We start from the raw sequence: 23574 nt of genomic DNA, 5'->3' as shown, positions 1-23574 counted from the left end.
AGGTTTCATAGCGTGGGAAACCTATAAAAGGGCTGTCCTGAGCTTATTTTGCAGCAAGCCCTGCATTGGTGAAGATCTATTATTCTTTTATTTTTCTTGCAATGTCCGGAATTATGGAATTTTTGGGGATAAAGAATTAGAAGAAAGAAGACTGGATAGATAAATGTTTTATTTATTTATTAGATTTTATGCCCCTCTCCTCACTATTATTAGGGTGAGAGATGTGATAGGTAGGGACTTTATTTTAGGATTTGGGACCCCTAGGCACAATGGGGGGTACTATTATTTGAGAGGGTGGACAGCGATTTGTCAACCCTCCCTTTATTATAATTAACTAGGGCCACCACACGCCGGAATGGGTGGGGGCCGGTGGAGGAGACACTGGATCCCTCTACCTTACAAAATTAGGGCCCCCACCTGTCGTCCTTGGATGGGGGCCAGGGGAGGGAACAATGGGTTCCTCCTCACTTAAATTTTAAAGTAGTCCCCACCTGATGCCAATGGGAAAGGGTCTTTTCTAGCGACTGGGCAGCCATTTGTTTTAACTGTTTACTAGCTGCCATTAGCATAATACTAGTACTGCCAGCGGGCAAATTGTTTGCCTGTTTTTTTGCTTGTTTCTTTCCATCCTCCAGCCGAAGTTGAAATCTCCAAGCCTGCACTTGGCTCATTTGGCCTGGATTTCAGCCGTCCAGTGGAGTTCGGCCCGTCTGAAATCCGGACCAATTTCAGACCTGTTCGGGATCTGAATTACAAAATCTTCCATCAACAACGTCTTGAATTTTCAGTCCGAATGACCACATATGCAACCGGACAGTCTGGTCAGGGCCATTCAGACTTTCGTGAATAACCCTGTTAGTCTGTGTGTGTGTGTATATATATATATATATATATATAATCTCCTCCTCTTGCCCGTCTTGATGCTCTCTTTGCTTTCATTTCTTAGCAGTTGTTGTTTTAGTTTTATTTTCTGAGTGACAGAAATCACTAATACTTTTTTTACTTTTATGTTTAGCCCCCACCACCGCTTGTTAAAATGGTAGATTTATCAAAAGACAAAGATTCTACTGTCAATAAGACCGGAGTAAGTAGCGAGAAAGTCAGGGTCTCATCTGGTAGGACTTGTCGGCCTTGGAAATCAAAGGATGAAATAGTCAAGACTAGAATACTGAGGCCAGAGACAAATCCAGCTTGTGAAAATAAGGAGGTATGTAATTATTTTCATTTACTGAATCTATGGATCTTTTACAGTGTTGTAAGTTATACCTTACTGTTTTAAAAACTAGAACATCCCAAGAACCATAACTTGCTAAAGTGCTTTACGTGTTTGGGGTGCTCCTATTAAGATTGGACCCAGGATTGGCCACTGTCTTCAATCTAGTTTTCCATTTTGCCCTCTAGGTACCTGAATTCACAATTACAAGCTATTTGTCTTTCAGAATGAATTGACAAGTGGGCTGAATAAACCACGAATGCAGGCTTTACTAAAAGGCTTCGGAGAGTATCCAACAAAATATAGGTAATGGTACAATTGATTGATTTTTAGCGAAGTGATAAGGGATAGGTTGAAACTCCTGTTCTTTTTGTTTGGGAATGTTTGCAGCTATAACAAATATGTAAAAAAAAAAATCATAATCTGTTCCATTTGATCTCATAAATGAATATGCAAGTGGGGGTTTTATTGGAAGGCACAATATTTGTGAGGTTTTATTTTTTTTATTTTTTCATTATACTATGTTTATATTCTTGTTCAGAACTTATTTTGGGCCCAGATCATTTGTCTACCCCTAGGAAAGAGTAATTGCAGATTTATGATTCCTGTTCTATTCCAGGTGTTCCCTTGCCATCCTGTTGGTGCTCCATAGTAGAACTGTGAGATGGTTCTTGTTTGTGAATTAACCTTTAGCAAACCAACTTAGAGTTTCTGTCACACACAAAAACATTTTACTAAATGTTTTGTCGTGGACGCAGATGTTATTGTAACTGTGACTTTGAAAAGTATAATTAAGTTATCTAAATAAGCTGAGTACTATATAAATGTGTAATGTTTACATTCTGAAAATGTGTTTTAAATTAAGTGTGATCACTCTTTGTATTTCTGCACAGAATGTTTATTTGGAGGTCTTTGCTCCAACTGCCAGAGAATCATGCAGCTTTCAGCAGTTTAATTGACAAAGGCACCCATTCTCAGTATGCACTTCTTCATCAGGATTACCCCATCAAAAGTAGAAAGCTTCTGAGAGTTTTGCAGAGGTACATATCTGATTTATTCACCGCTACATTTTCTTTTTTCACTTTAGAGTTTGTGTTTTGTCAAACCTACAAAGCAGAACGTTAGAAGCAGTGGCATAGAATTATCACTAACTGGGCAAAGCCAAGCAGTAAACAATGTTACACGTATAACCACTGTTATGGAAAAAGCTGAAATGTGAAACAGATTATCCAAAAACCAATAGAGGCTAGAGTAAAAGATTTTGGTCCGATTTTGTGTGATTTTGAAACCGTATCAGTTTGTTTCACCTTCTAAAGTGTCATTATTTTGTGTTAAATTGTTTTTATTACGTTCTCTTATGTTAAACATTCACAAAGCATATATGTATACTTTCGTGGCATCATTGCCTACGCAGAGGCTCTGCTCGTATATCTCGGGTACTTGGGGATGTGCCTACGCAGAGGCTCTGTTTGGTATGGCAAAATATAATCAGAAGGAAACCGCCTACGCAGAGGCTCTGCTCGTATATCCCAAGAACTTGGAAATGCGCCTACGCAGAGGTTCTGCTTGTTATGGCAAAATATCATCAAGAGAAAAACGCCTATGTAGAGGCTCTGCTTATATAACAAAGGTAACTAACATTACGCCTACGTCGAGGCTAACTTATAGCAATACTTCTCAGTTTTGTATCATTGTGTGTGCTATCTGCGAATCGGTTTGGTTGTTTGTGGCCTTGGCCTATGTCTGCTTGTACTGTGGTCGGCTCTTATGTGTTGAAGTGTGTGTTCACGGTGTTTGGGGTCCTCTGTTTGGAGGGTATGCGGCCACGAGGTCTCCTTCTGAAGTTGTGTAATACATTAGGTTCTATCTGTTTCGAGAGTCCCTGGTGGGTGGTATGCATCCGTCCAGGGTGTCTGTCTCGTCTGGGTCGATAAACGGTGTGGGTTATGCTGGCCGTGTGTGGGGGTTTGTGCCTTTGTGTGTCACGGTGTATTGTGTGGTCGTTTGGGCGTCGGTCAGTGTCTTGTCTCATTGTATTTTGGGTCGTGGCAAGGTCCGTAGCTGGGCTGTGTGTGGCTGGTCCGTTACGTGGCTCTCTTTGTGGGTGCCGTGCTTTTTCTTTTTTGGTGTATATTTGTGTGTATGGCTACCCCTCTCCCCCGTGTCTGTGGGGGGATGGTATCTAGTATGGTGTCGAGAGTTGCTGTGTGGCACTGTCCCATCGCTAAGGAGGTGGGTATCGGTCGTGTGTGCGGGGCTGTGTCTCTCGTGTTGTGCTAAAAGAGTAGCTGTCTTGGGGTCAGTCCTGTGTTTGCTCCTGCACCATGTGTGGTGCTTGGGCTTTGTGCGCGGGGTATTTTGGTGTGTCCGTGTCGCCTGGTCTGAGTAGCTGGGTGTCATTCGTTTCTTTTGTGGGTCCACTGCTGGCCCGAGTCTCTCGTGGGTGTATGGGCTGTTTAGTAGGTGTATGTGTGGTGATGTGGTCGTCCTCGGGTTTTGGGTATATGTGTCTCGGCTTCAGTGGCCTGTGGGTCGTCTGTGGACGGTGCGCGTCTGCTCGGTTCAGTGATCTGGTCTGCCGAGGTGTAGTCGGGGTAATGCCGTGGTGTGTCTGAGTTATATTAAGTGGTCGTGAGTGTTGTCCTTTACGTCGTGTGCCTGTTTGGGTGGGGGGGGGGGGGAGGGTCTAAAGTGTCATTATTTTGTACTGATGCATGCAGGGAATAGCAATGTAGAGCCATGCCAGTTAACCTCTGTGACCATTTCCATTGACTTGATTTGGTTTACTCCTCGGTGATCCTTCCCATGTGGGAAATTAAGGATTTGTCTCAATTTTGTGTCTTCCCAACAGAACGCTCTCTTCCTTGGCTCACTGGTCTGCAATATTTGGAGAAACGAAATACCTGCCTCTGCTGGCATTTCCATTTGTGAAATTATTTCAGAACAATCAGCTTATCTGCTTTGAAGTTGTTGCTACTGTGCTAAGTAAGTGTTATGTAATATTTGTGAAGAAACAGTCATGTGTACATTTCTCTACTGCTATGTATACAGGTGATACTCGAAAAAATTAGAATATCGTGCAAAAGTTCTTTTTTTTCAGTAATGCAATGTAAAAGGGAAAACTAATATATGAGATACATTACATGCAAAGCAAGATAGTTCAAGCCGTGATTTGTCATAAGTGCGATGATTATGGCTTACTGCTCATGAAAACCCCAAATCCACAATCTCAGTAAATTAGAATATTACATGCAATAAATAAAACAAGGAGTGTACATAGAACTTCCCTTCCACATAACTTTCTATTCATGTGCTTTGATACAGCACTTTGGGAACATCCAACTTCCTTCGCAATTACCTTTTCAGGCTTTCCCTCCTTATGGAGAGTGTCAATGATGGTTTTCTGCACAACTGTCAGGTCAGCAGTCTTCCCCATGATTGTGATTCCTACTGAACCAGACTGAGAGACCATTTAAAGGCTCAGGAAGCCGTTGCAGGTGTTATGGCTTACTTAGCTGATTAGAGTAAGACACTGTGAGCCTAGAATATTGCACCTTTTCACAATATTCTAATTTAATGAGATTGTGGATTTGGGGTTTTCATGACCTGGAAGCCATAATCATCGCACTTATGACAAATCACGGCTTGAACTTTCTTGCTTTGCATGTAATGCGTCTATCTCATATATTAGTTTACCCTTTTACGTTGCATTACTGAAATAAATGAACTTTTACACGATATTCTAATTTTTCGAGTATCACCTGTAGTACATAAACTGTGCAGTTCTTTCCCGTGTAAAGTTAATTTTGTTCTTATTTTCTTTATAGCTAATTGGTGTCAACATTGGTTTGAGTATTTTCCAAATCCGCCAATCAACATCCTGGGTATGATTGAGAATGTCCTTGTGCATCATGACAAGGAGCTAGTGCAACATTTGGTGAATCATGGGGTGACAGCCCAGGTAAAGTCCATATTTCTCTGAAGAAGAACACTCTGTGTTTGTATTATCCCAGTTACCAAAAGCACAGTGAAAAGAACGCACATAGCTTTCTTTGTACTTCTTTATATTGCAAGCATATATAAATGCATACGGAGTCTGAAATGTACTGTAGCTGTTTGCCCATTCTTATTTGTTTTTGGATTTATGTAGAGTTTAAACCGAGGAATGATCAGCACACAATGAAAGATCAGGTAGTATCATTTGAAAACAGTCTTGCACAGAAACCCATACAGATAAATGTAAATGTCAGCCTCAAAGTATCCACTTGCCATTGGACAATGTAAAGCCATGAGTGTGTCATTGATCCCTAACCACCTATACTGCTTCGTTCTCAGATATAGAGACCAGAAATATGGAGTCTACAGGCAGCATGCAAGGCACCTTGCAACTCCAACCATGTACACAAATGCAAGCACATTTCACAAGTTGGACAGGGTGACTGTGTGTGCTTCTGTCTTGTTCATTCTTAGAGCTCCTGTTGCAGGAGAAGATTTGCAGTGCAGAGTAACTTTCAGGCCTGGATCGTACTATAGGACTTGCACATGTTATACATCATTGCCAGCATTCATTGGGCAGAATGTTGAAGTTTTACATTTCATTATATATGTTCATGTTGGTTTATTTTAAAGGAATTATTAATTAATGGAATATCTGCAATATCACCCAAGTAGCAAGATTTTAGATTATGTCCAAATAGCCCATTCATTTTTCCCATAGGTTTGCTTTTTTTCTACCAGCCATTTGATCATTTTCAGTGTGCAGAGCCATGGGCAGAGTCTAGCGGGGTAGATTAAATGGAAGTTAATTATTTTCTTCAAATGCATTTTCTACCAAACGTTACATAAAGTTAAAGTGTAATAATATTGTTGCTTTACAATTTTTACTCTTCCCATTTAAAAAATAAAATAAAAAAATTTGTATTAAATGTGTTTCAATTTCATGTTTTTTCTGTAGATTTATGCATGGCCTCTATTGGAAACGCTCTTTTCTGAGGTTTTAACAAGAGAAGAATGGCTGAAGCTGTTTGATAACGTGTTTTCTAACCACCCTTCGTTCCTTCTGATGGCTGTTGTAGCTTATGTCATATCCTCTCGGTCACCATTATTGTACTGCAACCAGAAGGATGACTTTGAGGTAAGGAATCTATTGCACCATGTTCCTAAGTCCTGGATTATATCTCTATCCTACTATCTCTTTATATTGCAATGATGCATATTTGTGGAGTAACATACACAATTTTCAGTCACAAAATGTTGCATAGGATTGTAACAATGATATAAAGAATGTTATCATATGGCCACTCTAAAGAAGAAAAAAAATAAATTTCTCTTCATTCTCCTCTGTAACTTGCGTATGTCGCATCACTTTGTCAGATTGTATGGTTCAGCGGTGCAGGCAAACTTTGAAGATTTAGGAGATAATGTTTTGCCAACAAGCTTAAATTCCTTGGGAGCCAGAAAGTGATGCCTCAATAGATTATTGAAACTATATTTGAAATTGTATTTCAGTGCAATCTCGCTTTCACAGTCACAGGGGCATAGAACAAGGTCAGCTTACTTAACTATTTTCCTAGAATATCCATAGTGTAATAAATACTTAAATTCAAAACCCCAGGAATTAATTAAAGGTTCACTTCATGCCAGAAGTATCCCCTATTTCTCTCACATCATATAGATAATGCATTAAAATATGAATACAAAAAAAAGACACATTTACCCTTTTCTGCTAATTCCCCGGCAGCAGCTGTAGAGAGCCCCTCTCCCAGCAGACCACTGTCAAAATCTATGTATGATCCGCAGAAAAAGTAAAGATTCTTCTCATGACATTAGAGGTAAAAGTAGCAGGCTTAGAGTTAAATTGATTTTGTGCAGGAAGTAAGTGATAGGGAATCTCCTTGCATAATAACCAATGCAATTAGGGTATATTTCAAATAAATACAGCTTTGATTGATGTGTGTGTGTATATATATATATATATATATATATATATATATATATTATACACACAAGCATAGTAGACCATAATGAAGATTATCATTGGTGCAATAAGGTGTCTGACGCATGTTTGTACTTTGGTTTGTCTAGTACTTTTTTCATCACCGGAATAATTTGGATATTAACAACATGATCAAAGAAGCGTATCATCTCATGGATGCCACCCCTGCAGACATCCACCCACAGCGTTTGATAAGTGACTTTGTGCCACTTACTAAAGGGCAGTATCCAATATTCAACAAATACCCCAAGTTCATTGTGGATTATCAGAGTCAGGAGCGAGAGAGGATCAGGCAGGAGGAAATGGAATATTTGCGCGAGAGGTACATGAGAAAACTGTTTTTATCTTTTTCCAGGACAACAGTCATTTCCCCGGATTTTTAATATTGTTTCTATTATATTGACAAATATGTTTTAGAGATGTAGAAATTCACACTTTTTTGTTTCCTACAACTGAGTGCCACCATCTTAGCTTCGTGTCAATGGTAGTTCATAGAGAGCATACCGAGAACAGGAGAAATTAATCAATGTTCTATTTCTCCTCCTCGTTTGCATTGTGTGCCCTGGCAGTGTCTTGAACTGGATTATGATATAATTTCTTGAATCTTTAGTATAAATGTAAAATAATCCAGAGCATCTCCGTGAAAAAGGTTAACACAAGTTATAGGTGATTTTAAATAGGTGTAAAAATTAAACATTCCCCTTTAGTGTGCAAGCAACAATATGCTACGTACAAAGCACTTCACATAGTGTTATAGAAGGCTTAATTTACATCTATACATTTTGCAGTTGTTTTAAGTGCAAAGAGTAAGCATAGTTTAATACTGCTGCATATAATGTACATGACTTAGCTCCTTGATTTCCAGATGTGTGCTTGTTGTTTTATGTTGAAATGAAGTTATGTGCGAGTTAACCCATAGAATATCAAAGGTACACTGTAACAAGCATCGTCCATGGTATACTGCATCATTACAGAGTGTACTTTTTAACCTTTTAATGTGAACTGTATTTTTGTAATGTATAGCAGTAGTACACTAGAGATATTCAAATTATGCTGGACAGGTAACTTCTTATCTAAACCACAAACAGAAGTGGGATACGGCTGTACAGTCTATATAGGGAACATACAAGGAAAAAAACAATAGTGTGATACAGTATATACAGTGAAAATGTGCGCTTAAATGGATGCACTCACGAGATAGTAAAGGTAAAACAGCATTCAAGGTGCCTCCCCGGGAAATATGGGGGGATGCTGGTATCCTTCGGTAGTGTCTAGCAGCCAAATGGGACACAGGACTCCAGGTGAGTAATGGTAGAAAATATTTGTAGTTTTATTTTCTTTAAAAGGTGATACAACACCAAGCAGATAAAATATAAAAGTGCAGCAGTAGGTCCAACGCGTTTCGTTCAACACAGGAACTTCATTAGGGACCGCACAGTAAAAGAAATCAACAGCAATATTGCAGATTGTAAAAAAATACACATCCTACTCACCCTAACAATAATCACTATCAATAGGGCTAATCCCAATGTCCCATTGGTCCTAAGTGTGGGGGGTGTCCTCCGGGCTGCTCTCCATTGGTCAAGGGATAGTATCATCCAGCTGATTCCATTTTCGGCATTTCAATGCCCAGAAAACGAGCGCGTTTTTTTCATACGCCGGAACCGGAAGTAGACGTTTTCTTTCACTTCCGCGTTCCACATGCGTTCCACGTGCGTTCCACATGCGTTCCAAGGGCAGTCCGCACATGCTCAGTGGGTATTACACAACTATCTTAATCGGAAACATCCTAATGCATTTAAAAAAGCCCTTAAAAGCTCAAAACCTAACTAAAGGTGCAATTAATCTCTAGAAAGAGAAAAAATAAATTAATATATGATATACAAACATAATTAGTTACTTTAGTGAACTTGAACTTGTCATGTGACAAAATTAAACATTAAACATTATACTTCTGGTGTCTGTAGTTCTATGGAAATAGCAAACACCTTCTCTGCAAATCTATTTAAAGTGACAGACTCTTCATAAATTTCTATAAACCTCTTCTTTATTGAGGATATTGTCATAATAAACCCCTCTATAGGTTTATTTTAAAGTGACAAGCACCTTATCTCCAAAAACCTGTTTAAAGTTATAGATTCCTCCGTGAATCAGTAAAGGTGACAAGCACCTATTACAAAATTATCCAAGTGACTCATACCTGATAGGCTAAAAAAATAAAAAACCATAACCTATAAATTTTACAAATGTTCCCTGAATATTATTAGTTAAGGACATTATAAATACCTGATTAGTACACATAACTGTATAATGTAAACTACGTTAATTATTATTATTGTTTCATACATGTTATCTTGATCTGTTTTTTATCTTATTTATATTCTTTGGTTTCATACATATGCACCAAAAATAGATCACTCTCATTGTCCCATATCATCAAAAGAAAAAAAGAAAGAAAGGAGAAAAAAGGAGAAAAAAGTTATCCCCAGGCCAGAGGGAGTCCACATTAACATGTCCCTAATAACCTATATGATTGATTCACTGGTACTCCTTTGTCTAGAGGAAGGGTACTCCCTTTAAGAAGAAATTATAAAGAGAAGAGTAATCGTTACGGTTACTCCAAAAAGCACACCAGATCTATCCCAATGTTTAAGCCCCTGGGTTCCAGGGTCTTTAACTTGTGTATCCAGAAGGTTTCCCTCTGGGATAGCTTCTTAACTCTATCTCCTCCCCGCCAGTAGGGCAGAACATGCTCGATCCCCATACATCGAAATTCTTTAAATGAAAAAGAAGGACAGCTGGAGCAGTGGGCGGAGACTGAATGAGTTACAAGTCCCTTACGTATATTGTTTAGGTGTTCCAAGATTCTAACTTTAAAAATACGTTGTGTCCGTCCCACATACTGTTTGCCACACGGACACTGCAGTAAATATACTACATGGTCCGTGTGGCAGCTAATTGGTGATTTAATCCCAAAGGATTCTCCAGTTACAAAACTGCCGAATTCCTTGGTTCTTTCCATATGGGCAGTGGTGCAGGCTTTGCAGCTATTGCATCCTCTAAAACAACCTGAGTCGGGAGGTACATTAGATCTGTTGGTTTTAATCGCATAGCTGGGCGCTAGCATGTTCTTAAGGTTCTTATTTCGCTTGAAAATCACTGTTGGACGTTCAGATAGAGAACTGCCCAAAATGGGGTCCTGTTGTAAGATAGGCCAGAATTCAGTTAAACTTCTTTTTATCTTAAGATGATCGGTATTATATTGAGTTACAAAGGAAGATCTGAAATTACCCCTCCCTCCTGTCCCCGGTGGTTTGTCCTCCAAAAGTTGGCTTCGTTCTAAAGAGCCTATGGAACGGATCTCTTTCTCTAGGGTGTTTTTGTTATAGCCCCTCGCACACAATTTATTCTTTATATGTGTGGACTGGGTATGGAAATCATGTGGGCGGGAACAATTGCGCTTAAAGGACCACTCTAGGCACCCAGACCACTTCAGCTTAATGAGCTGGTCTGGGTGCCAGGTCCTTCTAGGGTTAACCCATTTTTTCATAAACATAGCAGTTTCAGAGAAACTGCTATGTTTATGAATGGGTTAAGCCTTCCCCCTATGTCCTCTAGTGGCTGTCTCATTGACAGCCGCTAGAGGCGCTTGCGTGCTTCTCACTGTGATTTTCACAGTGAGAGCACGCCAGCGTCCATAGGAAAGCATTATGAATGCTTTCCTATGTGACCGGCTGAATGCGCGCGCAGCTCTTGCCGCGCGTGCGCATTCAGCCGACGGGGAGGAGAAGAGGAGGATCGGAGGAGGAGAGCAGGAGGAGAGCTCTCCGCCCAGCGCTGGAAAAAGGTAAGTTTTTACCCCTTTCCCCTTTCCAGAGCCGGGCGGGAGGGGGTCCCTGAGGGTGGGGGCACCCTCAGGGCACTCTAGTGCCAGGAAAACGAGTATGCTTTCCTGGCACTAGAGTGGTCCTTTAAGTCTGGTGAACTGGCTACGCGCTATGCCTTTAAGCCACGGTTTGTGGTGGCAGCTACGTTGGTGAACGAAACCATTGCCATCCGTTGGCTTGAAGAAACATTTAGTATGGATTTGGCCCTGATCACAGAAAATTTCGAGGTCCAAAAAATGGATCCTGCTCTTGTTCCACTCAGGAGTAAACACAAGGTTGAACAAGTTGGAATTGAGATAATGAACATAATCTGAAAAGCTGTCAGAAGACCCCTTCCAGATAACGATCACATCGTCAATATAACGCCGCCAGAGCACCAGGCTCTCCCTCCAGTCATGCCCAGACCATACGATCATACGATAACGATCTTGGGAGGCTACAGACTAATTGAAGTTAAGTAATCGATATTTAACACTCAACAACGTAGTTGTTTTGTTTTGCAACTTCTTATCTAAAACAGAGTTAATATTGGTCCCCTCACTCCCTGGTACCTTAAATAGCCCTTCTGAAATCTAGACCATCAGTTCTTACGTGTCCTGCGAGGGTAGTCACAGGCTGCTATCTGGGGGACAACATAAGGAAGGCCAGGTACCCTTGATTTATTGAGTGGTACAATAGGAGACTACATCATAATTTGCAAGCTTTGTAGTTTTGTACTCTGTCCATCATTTTATATACCATCCGCAGAGCCCTCTTTACCTTTTGTATTATACATTGTACGGTCTTTTTCTACAATTGTACAGCTCTGCGGAATTTGTTGAAACGTTATAAATGCCAGTAATACTTTCTTCTCTCTGTATTAAAGGAAACTTGTTCATGTTCAACTAAACATTTATAATTTTTACAGCATTAAATATATAATTTGTCATAAAGATATATTATATATCGTAATGCTTTAGATTTATGATCTCACCTACTCTCCAGGGTGTCAGCGCTGTCATGATTAGAGGTCTATGCGGTATACGTTACCGTAGCACCAACTGCTCGGTTCCCACCACTGTTTCATTACTGATCTTATTTGGATCTCTGACTTCCCTAAACAGGGTAGTCCAAGCTAATGACTACCACCTCCTAACTTCACTGTCACAGTAATAGTGTTTAAATGGAGTGACATCAGTCCCATCTTTCCTATAGAAAATGCTTGCTAAGGGAATAGTGTTGTAACAGAGTGTAGGAGAACCATCTGTAGGAGAGCCTCTGTCCTGCTCTCATTTCCCCTCTTTTTATTTGTTTACCACAGACAATTAACTCACGAAGTAGAAATTGAAGCATTGAAGCGCAGGGTGGAAGATGAAGCCTGGTACCAGCAGCAGAAACTACTACGCGGGGCAGAGGAACAGAGACGGAAACTTTTAAAGGAAGAGGAAGACAAACTGCTACATCAAAGGCAAAGGTATTGTTTGACAGGTCCATCAAACTGATCATATATCCATCATTACTACACCCTTTCTAACTTGGTGTTGATGCTCTGAATGAGAAGCATCTTGACTTCAAATCATCAAACCAGAATATAATTGATGCACAAGACACACTGGTATAAAGCAGTGAAATAAGTGATCACAAAACGTTTGCATTTTCAATGAGACCAAATATGTTTTATTGTTGTTTTTAATGTAAGCACAAGAAACTCCTTGGGGGGGGGGGGGGGGAATCCAATGATATATTATAACCTGATCTGTCCTGTCCAGGCTGGCAGCTGTAAAACGTGAGCTCAAACTGAAGGAGCTTCAGCTCTTGGATGCAGCGCGAAGACGTTTTCTAAAATATCAGCAGGAACAACGCAAGATGGAACTGAAACGACTGGATGATGAGATTGAACGAAAGGTACTGCTCTTTAAACAAAAGCAACATTCACTGTATGGATCTCCTAGCTTAGCATACATATATTCTTCTATCATTTGATCATCGCATTGATTACTTCTACCCACAGTGTGGTTTTGTTTGTTGTATTTCCTTCTCTGATTTGCACTCCGTGTCCTTTTAATAGCTAAACTCCATTTTTCTTGCAATTAGCCTGATGGCCTTTTGTGAAGCAGAGTTTTATGTGTCCAGTGTGGGAGCCAAATTACTAGCAACTGTACAGATAAAACTATTTTTGCTCATTTTAACCTCCATCAATGTGCTATCTGCATAGACGTACAAAGTGCCAGCATGGCAATGAGAGCCCAAGCAGTATGGTCTTCCCACAATGCATAGGGAGTGGCTTTGCACTAGGGATTGTGAAAGCACGCAGGCCATGTCTTTAAACTTCAAATGTATATAACTTTATTTAATATATAGACTTAGCAGATTTTATTGATTACATTTTATAATTGTTCTTGCAATGCACACATCCATTCCTAAATAGTAAAGGTAACATATTTTTTCAGTGCGCTACTGCTATAAACAAGCCATTTATGACAATACCAGTGTCTTGCAGGATGTAGTAATGGCACTCTTTTTACAAACTTGCAGCATAGACGAATCCCCTCTCGCATTGTGATTGGTTAGGACAAAACAACCAATCAAAAGTCTTCACACTGACTAGCTAATTGAATATTAAAATTAAACAAGATTGGATGTTGCAATTACGATGATGAAAAAGTTAAACCATAATGTATTTCTACAACTGTTCTGATGTTTATTTGTTACTGTATCAGATGTCTATGCGGGAAAGGGAAACCGCCACGGTAGTTCAAGATGTTGAAATACGGCAAATGGAACTTGAAGCACAGCGACGGTTCTTTGAACAAGTATGGCTCTTGCTGGGAATTCTACTCTGTTGTCTATGCAGTTCTAGTAGTTTGTTTCTTTTTTTTATTCTTTTCTTTTATTTGAGAAAGTTGTTTCTTTAAAAAGAAAATATGTTTCATTACTGGAAGGGAGGGGCACAATGGGAAGGGATACATTGCAAAAGCAAATTTCTGCTCATCCCTCTGGCACTTTAATAAACTGATTTCCACACGATGGCTTTTGTAATGGAGTCTTTATGTCAGTCTTTATGTAGTAAGGGTCATTCCTTTACTGCAATTAGTGGCCCAGTTCATTTTCGGTTTAACAGAGAATTGATGATAATCCACCTTATATCCAACACTTGAAGCCCATTGTTATTTATTAAAAGATTAGGTCACAGATGTACCTCACTGCGTAACCAGCCCAAAATGAATTCAATATTTGGCAAAATATGAGCAGTGCAATATTATTTTCACATGCTTTGTTTGACAAATTAATTTGAAATGCTCCTGGCATCTAAAAGGCAGCTAGAGAGGCTTACTATCAATAACAATGTAAACAGAGATCAACTGATTGGGTGAACAATACATTATTTCTTCTTATACAGAAACTGGCCAAAGAGCAGGAAGCTGTGACTCAGGAATTGAAAGGGGAGCTGGACACTAACCGTAGAAAGGCCGACCTTGAAGAACAAATGTTCTGGAGACTCATGGAAAACGAAGACGACCTCAAGGATCAGAAGGTCAGTGTTCAAGATGAATGAAGCAGAATCTCTGGTTCTGTCCTGCGCGGCACTTTGGATCAGCAGTTTAGTTATATGAAAAATGAAAAACTTGGCTTTCATGCTTCCTGAGAAGGTCCCTGTCCTGAAATATAATGTATTTTCTTTTTCATTTATAAAAAGCAAGCATTACTCATAGGAGCACACAATCTGAATTAATATGTAAAACTTCAAAATTTGCAGTGAGAAATTATCTAAACTTAATGGGTAAAAGTCACTTTCACAATTTTACTATCTTTGTTTTCCTTACTGTCACTGATCCCACATATAGTGAGATAATCCCACACTACTGCAGATATTTCAGGAAACGCCAAACCTAAAAAGGATCTATACATTCAGAGGGGAGTAGATTTTCCTGTCCTGCCTTTAGTATGTACACTGGAAGTGCCAACAACTTTGTGCCCTTTTTCCTATTACCCTGTCTGCCTTTCCAAAGTTTACTCACTTTTTTTTTCCCCAAGTTCCTGCGTTGGAATACTATTTGGTAGCACCGCACTGGAGAGTTCTACTTGTGAGTGTATCAACTCAGATGTTTTTAACTTGATTTCATTAAAATACTACACTATATATTTTTCTTTCTCTATTTCTTGTTTTTATTCTGAGTACCTTTGTTACATACCAGTTTTGGTAAGGTAACTATACCTTGTTTTTTATAACCGTTTCATATGGTAATAACTTGAAATGTTATACACATTGTTATTGTAGCTTTTTCTTGTTTGTATTTTTCGACTTGCCACTGAATTGGAAATGTTCGATAAAGCATAGAACTGGTCTAACCCTTAGCCCCCAGTCCAACAGGCGATTTAACAAGATTTTACAGTATAGAAGTTCAATTTTTAACTTTGTACTTCCTCCATGTCTTTGTTTTTAATAGTTGCTTGAAGAGAGCTTGGCACAGGCTGATCGTCTGTGTTTGGAGACCGAATTGAAAATTCAAGCCCTTAACAAGCAGAAACTAGATGATGTTGACCGGGGAAAATGTTATGATAAGGTTGTAAAACTAGCAGAAGACGTTAAGGAAAAAGAAAAGGAGCTACTCGATGTCATTAAAGACCTGGAGACAAGAAAGGTTTGTCCTGAGACTGATTCACCAGTTCAAATTACTAGTTCCGATTCAGCTGACCCTCTGTCTTACAGTATGCATGCTTAATCTGTTTCACCAGTTCGAATTACTAGTTAGGATTCAGCTGACCCTCTGTCTTACAGTATGCATGCTTAATCTGTTTCACCAGTTCTAATTACTAGTTAGGATTCAGATGACCCTATGTCTTACAGTATGCATGCTTAATCTGTTTCACCAGTTCTATTTACTAATTGGGATTCAGCTGACCCTCTGTCTTACAGTATGCATGCTTAATCTGTTTCACCAGTTCGAATTACTAGTTAGGATTCAGATGACCCTATGTCTTACAGTATGCATGCTTAATCTGTTTCACCAGTTCTAATTACTAGTTTGGATTCAGCTGACCTCTGTCTTACAGTATGCATGCTTAATCTGTTTCACCAGTTCTAATTACTAGTTAGGATTCTGCTGACCCTCTGTCTTACAGTATGCATGCTTAATCTGTTTCACCAGTTCGAATTACTAGTTAGGATTCAGATGACCCTATGTCTTACAGTATGCATGCTTAATCTGTTTCACCAGTTCTAATTACTAGTTCGGATTCAGCTGACCTCTGTCTTACAGTATGCATGCTTAATCTGTTTCACCAGTTCTAATTACTAGTTTGGATTCAGCTGACCTCTGTCTTACAGTATGCATGCTTAATCTTTCACCAGTTCTAATTACTAGTTAGGATTCTGCTGACCCTCTGTCTTACAGTATGCATGCTTAATCTGTTTCACCAGTTCTAATTACTAGTTTGGATTCAGCTGACCTCTGTCTTACAGTATGCATGCGTAATCTGTTTCACCAGTTCTAATTACTAGTTAGGATTCTGCTGACCCTCTGTCTTACAGTATGCATGCTTAATCTGTTTCACCAGTTCGAATTACTAGTTAGGATTCAGCTGACCCTCTGTCTTACAGTATGCATGCTTAATCTGTTTCACCAGTTCTAATTACTAGTTTGGATTCAGCTGACCCTCTGTCTTACAGTATGCATGCTTAATCTGTTTCACCAGTTCTAATTACTAGTTAGGATTCTGCTGACCCTCTGTCTTACAGTATGCATACTTAATCTGATTCACCAGTTTTATTTACTAGTTTGGATTCAGCTGACCCTCTATCTTACAGTATGCATGCTTAATCTGTTTCACCAGTTCTAATTACTAGTTTGGATTCAGCTGACCCTCTGTCTTACAGTATGCATGCTTAATCTGTTTTACCAGTTCTAATTACTAGTTAGGATTCTGCTGACCCTCTGTCTTACAGTATGCATACTTAATCTGATTCACCAGTTCTATTTACTAGTTTGGATTCAGCTGACCCTCTATCTTACAGTATGCATGCTTAATCTGTTTCACCAGTTCTAATTACTAGTTAGGATTCTGCTGACCCTCTGTCTTACAGTATGCATGCTTAATCTGATTCACCAGTTCTAATTACTAGTTAGGATTCTGCTGACCCTCTGTCTTACAGTATGCATGCTTAATCTGTTTCACCAGTTTTGAAATCTAAATCATTATTAAATATTGCTAATGTTCACCTGAGCTTCCAAGTTTCTCTACTCAGTGTAAATGATTTCTTTGTTGTTCTTTCCCAATGCAGCTACTTGTCCGTTGCAATGCCCCCTGTGCCCATTTCACCCATTTTCAGTGTCAATTTGCTCTCGGGAAATGTTTCCAGGGTTTTTTAATAAAGTGAGAATTCACATTTAAGGTTACTCTGGCCTTACATTTAGTGAATAACCCTGTTAGTCTCCTCGTGTGTCCAAGCTAACCTTTGCCACACTAACTACTAATGCAGGGTGTTAAAATATGTAGTCCAGGCCCTAGAGGTTATTTGCCACTGCAAGCCATACTACACCCTCTAGTGGACATTTAGCCCAGGCAAGCAGTGCTGAGTGGAAATATCGAGTCTTGTCCCATTGTATACATTTCATTCCTCTCCTTTGAGGCTTTTTCATTGTCCTATTAAGAAAGGTGCGGAGGGGGTTCTTCGTATCTCCCTGCTCAGAGCTGTGAAGCAGCTAATGCCATTCAGGTCAGCAGAGTTTTTGCGAAATGTTCTTGTAAAACATCCAATATTAAAAAAAAAATTATAAAGTTAAATATACTTTAATATGTATGTTTTTACATATTCCAAATATGTGTGTTGTTATCCACTAAGCGGTTATTTGCGGAAGTGTTCATAAAATATTCTATTAAACTCCCTGTGTCCACAGTGCTTCTGTACGAGAAGCGTTTGATTTGTCCCTGTCCAGCACTAACTAGGAGGTTCGTACTGGGCATAAATGGGGTGGGTCCACTCAGAAAAGGTTGGTAGCAAATGTGTTTTTTGTTTTTTAAACTGCTTTCTTAACATGCAGTAAAATTATGCATTTTGCAACCTACACGTATCCATATTTTTACTGCAGTTTGTTGTTGTTTTCCAGTTCTAACAGCAGTTTCTGGGTTCCTTTTTGTGCTAACATATACCTATGTCATTGTCATTTTAGTGGGCCGATGTCTCAAACAGAAGAGCTCAGCTGGAAAGTGAGCAACATGAAACATCTGTATTGGATAACCAAAGGAAATGCTTTTTACAAACTGGCATGGTTCAAGAGGTTCTCCCCGAAGATGTCCTAGAAGATGAAAATGATTGTTTTGGTTAGTAGTATTTGGTTTGGTTTATCTTTATTTTAATTCTGTTGCAGTCAAGCACTATTTATCACTGATGTATCTGAAATCGAGTGTTATGACTTGCCTAATGGAAATTGCTGTGCCTGGCCTTTGTGTGCTTTGTGATGCCAGTATATGAAATGTAAAGAAAATGTGTTAAGCATAAGAAAACCTTAACCATGGGTTTATGGTTTCACTGTTTTTTTCAAATCATCATTGAGTTTGTAATTATATAATTTTTTCTAATTAAAAACATGACTTTGTGAGTGCTTATAAGTAGATATTTAAGATTTGATTAAACCAATGTTACTCAATGTTTTACTGTTTTATTTAAAAAAAAAAAAAAAGATTTTTTAAGAAAGAATTTGTAATTAATCTCTTTTTCATTAATCTTTGTGAATTCGATGTGTTTTTGTTTATTTTTTTATTACTTTTGTTCTTGTAGCACAGCTTTGGTAAATCTATTGGTAGCATGGCAATGCTGGTATGTCATGTGTTGTGACTTGTTTTATTAGGGTTGATATCAGACTGTATCCTAGTTTTTCTAAATATTAGGTTTCTGGTATGTTTTTGTTTCGCACAGAAAAACTCTGCAATTTAAGACTTGGTTCCTCTGAGAGAAATTCGGAGCAACGAAAAACAGAAGATCAACAGAGACCTGGGAACGTCTGTTTAAATGATGTCTCTTCCTCGGATTCATCTGCTCATTGTAGGTTTTTCTAGAGACATGTTGGTGTTATGTATGTTGTTATCACAAATAATAGATTTTTAAATGCTTGACACCAATGGTAAAGGGGGTGGTCATATTTTAAAATGTTTTATTAAAGGAACACTTTTTCTTAGGACCTTTCAACATTGGTAGTAAATGGTGATGCCAGGCAGACCCCCGGTAAGAAGTTAAACCATTCAAAAACAGTTTGACTATTTACTATGGAGGGGAAGGGGGAGTCGAGCTGTAATGGTTATGGAGCTTGGAGTGTTTTGTTGAGAACACTTCTAAGTATGCACTTTACAATCATTAATAGATTTGGTGCCAGACAAAATGGGGCTTAATTTCAAAAGATTGCTTCCCCATACATTAACATTATGTTTGTAGAATATAGCTAAAAATATGCATATAGTACCAACTTGGCTTTTTTTCCCATCTCCCATATTTTTCCCTAAAATCCATGTAAACAAATCTCTTTAACTACCATATTCATTGATCATTTTTTTGTGTGTGTGTTTTCTTTTTCACTCTTCCCAATTATAAATCCTTAAAGATACACTCTAAGCACCAGAACCAAAACTGCTTAATCATTCAGTACTGTAAGAAAAACGTTTCAAATGATTTATCTGCAAAAATTCTCATAGACTTTAATGGTGACTTCTGTAGATAAATCAGTTGGAAAGCTTAATAAATCGAGACCTATGTTTGATATTTATAGCTTGTTAAAAGCAATCTTATCAAACAATGTTATTTAATAATCCTATGCTTTTATTCCTTAAAGTTTCTTTAGACCGAGGCAGAGCGGACCTAGACCTCCGAGAACGCATTCTTATAAATGAAGTACGAGATCTGAGACAGAAACTGGCTTCCCAGGCACGGAAACATCATCCCATGGCGCGCTATCCGGATACAAACTGGACTTAGGAAACAGTGTTACCTAATCTGTAAAATACCAACCTTTGTTCTTTACAATATACACATAGTTGATTTTATTCTATTTATTTTTAATAAAAGTGCTGGATTTTGTTCAGCATCGATGATGCCCAAAAGTCTATTAAAATCAGAAGGTTTTATTGTACAGTAAATTTTGAACTTTGTATTTTTTGGAGAGAAAAAAAAAACACCCTATCCAAACCTGAAAAATTATAACTTCGAATAACAAATGGTTTCTCCCCTAGTCCATGAAATGTGGTAATATGGGCACATTTTAGGCAAAAATTGCTTGCTTTGAACAGCAACTGAGTTGGAAAAGTTGTTTTTTCACAAACCCCAATTCTAGTAAAGAACCCCGGTGTATTGCAGATCACAGACACTGTCTCCTTTAGAAGTGAAGAAAATGAGATATTTCAATATATATATATATATATAAAGAACTTAATTTGGCTGCCAATGTTTCTCAGCTGTTAACACTGAGATTCTGACCTGGTGGTTGGTTTATCCTACTAATGTAAAGCTGAATCTCATACACAATGATCAACATAATTCAAATCCATATGTCTATCTATAAAGTAACGGGTACAGTTTATTTTATACTGCACTTCTAAATCAGGGGTTCTCAACCCAGTCCTCAGGACCCCCTACCAGTCCAGGATTTGGGGATTACCTGACTTAGACTCTAAGGTGTTTTTTTTCTTTTCTTTTTCTAAACACCTTAGACACACCCAGGTAATCCCTAAACCCTTGACTGGTAGGGGGTCCTTGAGGACAAGGTTGAGAACCCCTGTTCTAAATGGATAGTTGCAGTTATAACAGGAGAAACACATATCAACAGGAAGCATACAGTAGAAATCACAAAGTGAATACTAAAATGCATACCTGTGTTTAAATTGTGAGAATTCAACTTGCAGTTTGTATAGGCACTATAGGTGTTGTAGCCATAACCACTGAGCAGTGAAATATACTTGGAACTCCAGATCCTTTTAAAGGATCAGTATAGTCATCCAGGCCCTGATGCAGTGGTTCTGTCCTTTTAACCCTGCAATGTAATATAGCTTGGTTGCTTCATCTAAGTGTTGCTTCTAAGTGTGTGTGGTTGGAGATATTCTGGAGAGTTTTACAGAAGCTTCAACTGTCTAAGAGTTGTGCTACGAGTTTTTCTTTTCTACTGTTACAGGTAAGATTCATCTGTAGGAAAAGGTTACTGACTGCACAAGGTTTGATTTCCTGTTTGTAATTACAAGGCATTCAATTTGATTAGTTAGCTACTTGCTATTGATTGCTGTTTAATTAGCTATTGTGTGCAAATAAGCAGAGGCCTACCCAGGTGTTAAACATTCGTAGTCGGTGGTGATTTTAGGAGTTATATAAGGGTAGTTGTCATTAGCTTGGCTAATATAGCTTGGTTGCTTCATCTAAGTGTTGCTTCTAAGTGTGTGGTTGGAGATATTCTGGAGAGTGTTGCTTCTAAGTGTGTGGTTGGAGATATTCTGGAGAGTGTTGCTTCTAAGTGTGTGGTTGGAGATATTCTGGAGAGTGTTGCTTCTAAGTGTGTGGTTGGAGATATTCTGGAGAGTGTTGCTTCTAAGTGTGTGGTTGGAGATATTCTGGAGAGTGTTGCTTCTAAGTGTGTGGTTGGAGATATTCTGGAGAGTGTTGCTTCTAAGTGTGTGGTTGGAGATATTCTGGAGAGTGTTGCTTCTAAGTGTGTGGTTGGAGATATTCTGGAGAGTGTTGCTTCTAAGTGTGTGGTTGGAGATATTCTGGAGAGTGTTGCTTCTAAGTGTGTGGTTGGAGATATTCTGGAGAGTGTTGCTTCTAAGTGTGTGGTTGGAGATATTCTGGAGAGTGTTGCTTCTAAGTGTGGTTGGAGATATTCTGGAGAGTGTTGCTTCTAAGTGTGGTTGGAGATATTCTGGAGAGTGTTGCTTCTAAGTGTGGTTGGAGATATTCTGGAGAGTGTTGCTTCTAAGTGTGGTTGGAGATATTCTGGAGATAACCTAGAGGTAATCTGAGGTATTCAGGAGGATAAATAAAAAGTTAAGATTTGTTTGATTTACTTTTCACCTAATTGGAATGGCAGACTTAGTTCCATGTAATAGTTGCTATGCATTTGTTTCACATTCCACTATTTGGAGGTTTGGTTGTTGTCTAATCTGTAGACAGTTCTCTATCTTGCGGCAGGAGATTGTATTTTTGAAGTCTGAGATTTGTAAATTATCTGGTAAACAAACTCAGGCTGGAACTGTTGCAAAGCCACTGCCACAGAGACATACTAGGAATGGCAGATGGATCACTGTAGGATCTGGTAGACTTAGAGTTGTGGATAAAAGGCATATTGCACAGTCTGTTGCTCTACATAATTCATTTTCTGCACTTTCAGAGTGTAATGGTGATATGGAGACAGGCACTGAGGCTAGTGGTGTTGTGGAGAGAGGCACTGAGGCTAGTGGTGTTGTGGAGAGAGGCACTGCGGCTAGTGGTGTTGTGGAGAGAGGCACTGAGGCTAGTGGTGTTGTGGAGAGAGGCTTAGAGACTATGGTGAGGCCTAATAGAAAGCAGTTGCTGTTAGGGGATTCCATCATAAGAGGTGTGGAGATGAACAATGGTGGTCTTGTGAGGTGTCTTCCCGGAGCTACTACTCACAGAAACAGGAGATGTATCTATAATATTGTTAAGCGAGCAAAGCAGGAAGGCGAATTGGATGTACTTGTCCATCTAGGGACAAATTACTTGGCTTGCAATGAGCTTTCAGAGGTTAAGGAAGTTTTTAGTGTTTTTGCCAATGATATACGGCAGGTTGCTTCCACACTGTCATTCTCTGAAGTTTTGCCTGTGCAAAACACTCAGAACGACAGGCGGATGCGTATTAGGGACTTTAACTTGTGGCTTGGTGAATGGTGTCGGGAGCAAGGATTTGGCTTTATTGCTCATGGTAGCTCTGTTTGGAATGGAAATAAACTGTACAAAAAATATGTTTTGCATCTTTCTCAAAAGGGAATAAATGTTCTCAGTGAGCAGTTTAGAGGTTTTGCTAGGATGTATTTAAACTAGGAGGGGGCAAAAGGGTGATAAAATATCAATCCAATTGTCCCCCAAAACAAGGACAGAAGGTGCCTGTAGCAAATGTGTTAAAAAATGTTAAGCTTAGAGTCATGTCTACAAATTCTCACAGTTTAGGGAATAAGATCCATGAACTTGTGGCAATAATGGCAACTGATAGTGTAGATTTAGTCGCTGTTACTGAGACATGGTATAATGAGAAAAATGACTGGGACATAGCAATACCAGGGTACTCTTTGTATAGAAGACAGGGAAGGCAGGAAAGGGGGAGGGGTGGCCCTGTATGTGAAGGATAGCATAAAATCTAGCCTAATAAAGGTTAGTGAGGCGAACATAGAGTCCGTTTGGGTTACGTTAGAATTTGGTAATCACACAGTAGTTCGTGTAGGTGTGATTTATAGGCCACCAGGACAAATTGAAGAGTTAGATAATCTACTAGTTGAGGAAATAGCTAAAT

The 23574-nt window shown here is 39.1% G+C and overlaps 1 protein-coding gene across 3 annotated transcripts in view; it reads left to right on the top strand.

The window, feature by feature from the left end:
* TBC1D31 (TBC1 domain family member 31) overlaps nt 1-20203 on the top strand; it is a 98710-nt gene extending 78507 nt beyond the window's left edge. For all 3 annotated transcript variants that reach the window (XM_063451093.1, XM_063451092.1, XM_063451094.1), the window contains exons 10-24: nt 1016-1207; nt 1440-1519; nt 2107-2253; nt 4065-4198; nt 5041-5174; nt 6168-6347; nt 7298-7530; nt 12396-12548; nt 12844-12979; nt 13795-13887; nt 14475-14609; nt 15523-15717; nt 18247-18397; nt 18993-19118; nt 19900-20203. In XM_063451093.1, coding sequence (XP_063307163.1) covers nt 1016-1207; nt 1440-1519; nt 2107-2253; nt 4065-4198; nt 5041-5174; nt 6168-6347; nt 7298-7530; nt 12396-12548; nt 12844-12979; nt 13795-13887; nt 14475-14609; nt 15523-15717; nt 18247-18397; nt 18993-19118; nt 19900-20042 — 2232 coding nt within the window. In that variant the 3' untranslated portion in view covers nt 20043-20203. The remainder of the gene's footprint in view (nt 1-1015; nt 1208-1439; nt 1520-2106; nt 2254-4064; nt 4199-5040; nt 5175-6167; nt 6348-7297; nt 7531-12395; nt 12549-12843; nt 12980-13794; nt 13888-14474; nt 14610-15522; nt 15718-18246; nt 18398-18992; nt 19119-19899) is intronic.
* Nucleotides 20204-23574: the final 3371 nt, after the last annotated feature.

The sequence above is a fragment of the Pelobates fuscus genome, chromosome 4 (assembly GCF_036172605.1).
Source record: "Pelobates fuscus isolate aPelFus1 chromosome 4, aPelFus1.pri, whole genome shotgun sequence".
Classification (NCBI taxonomy): Eukaryota; Metazoa; Chordata; class Amphibia; order Anura; family Pelobatidae; genus Pelobates; species Pelobates fuscus.
Note: the sequence above shows the minus strand (reverse complement) of the source record. Positions and strands in the feature narration are given on the sequence as shown.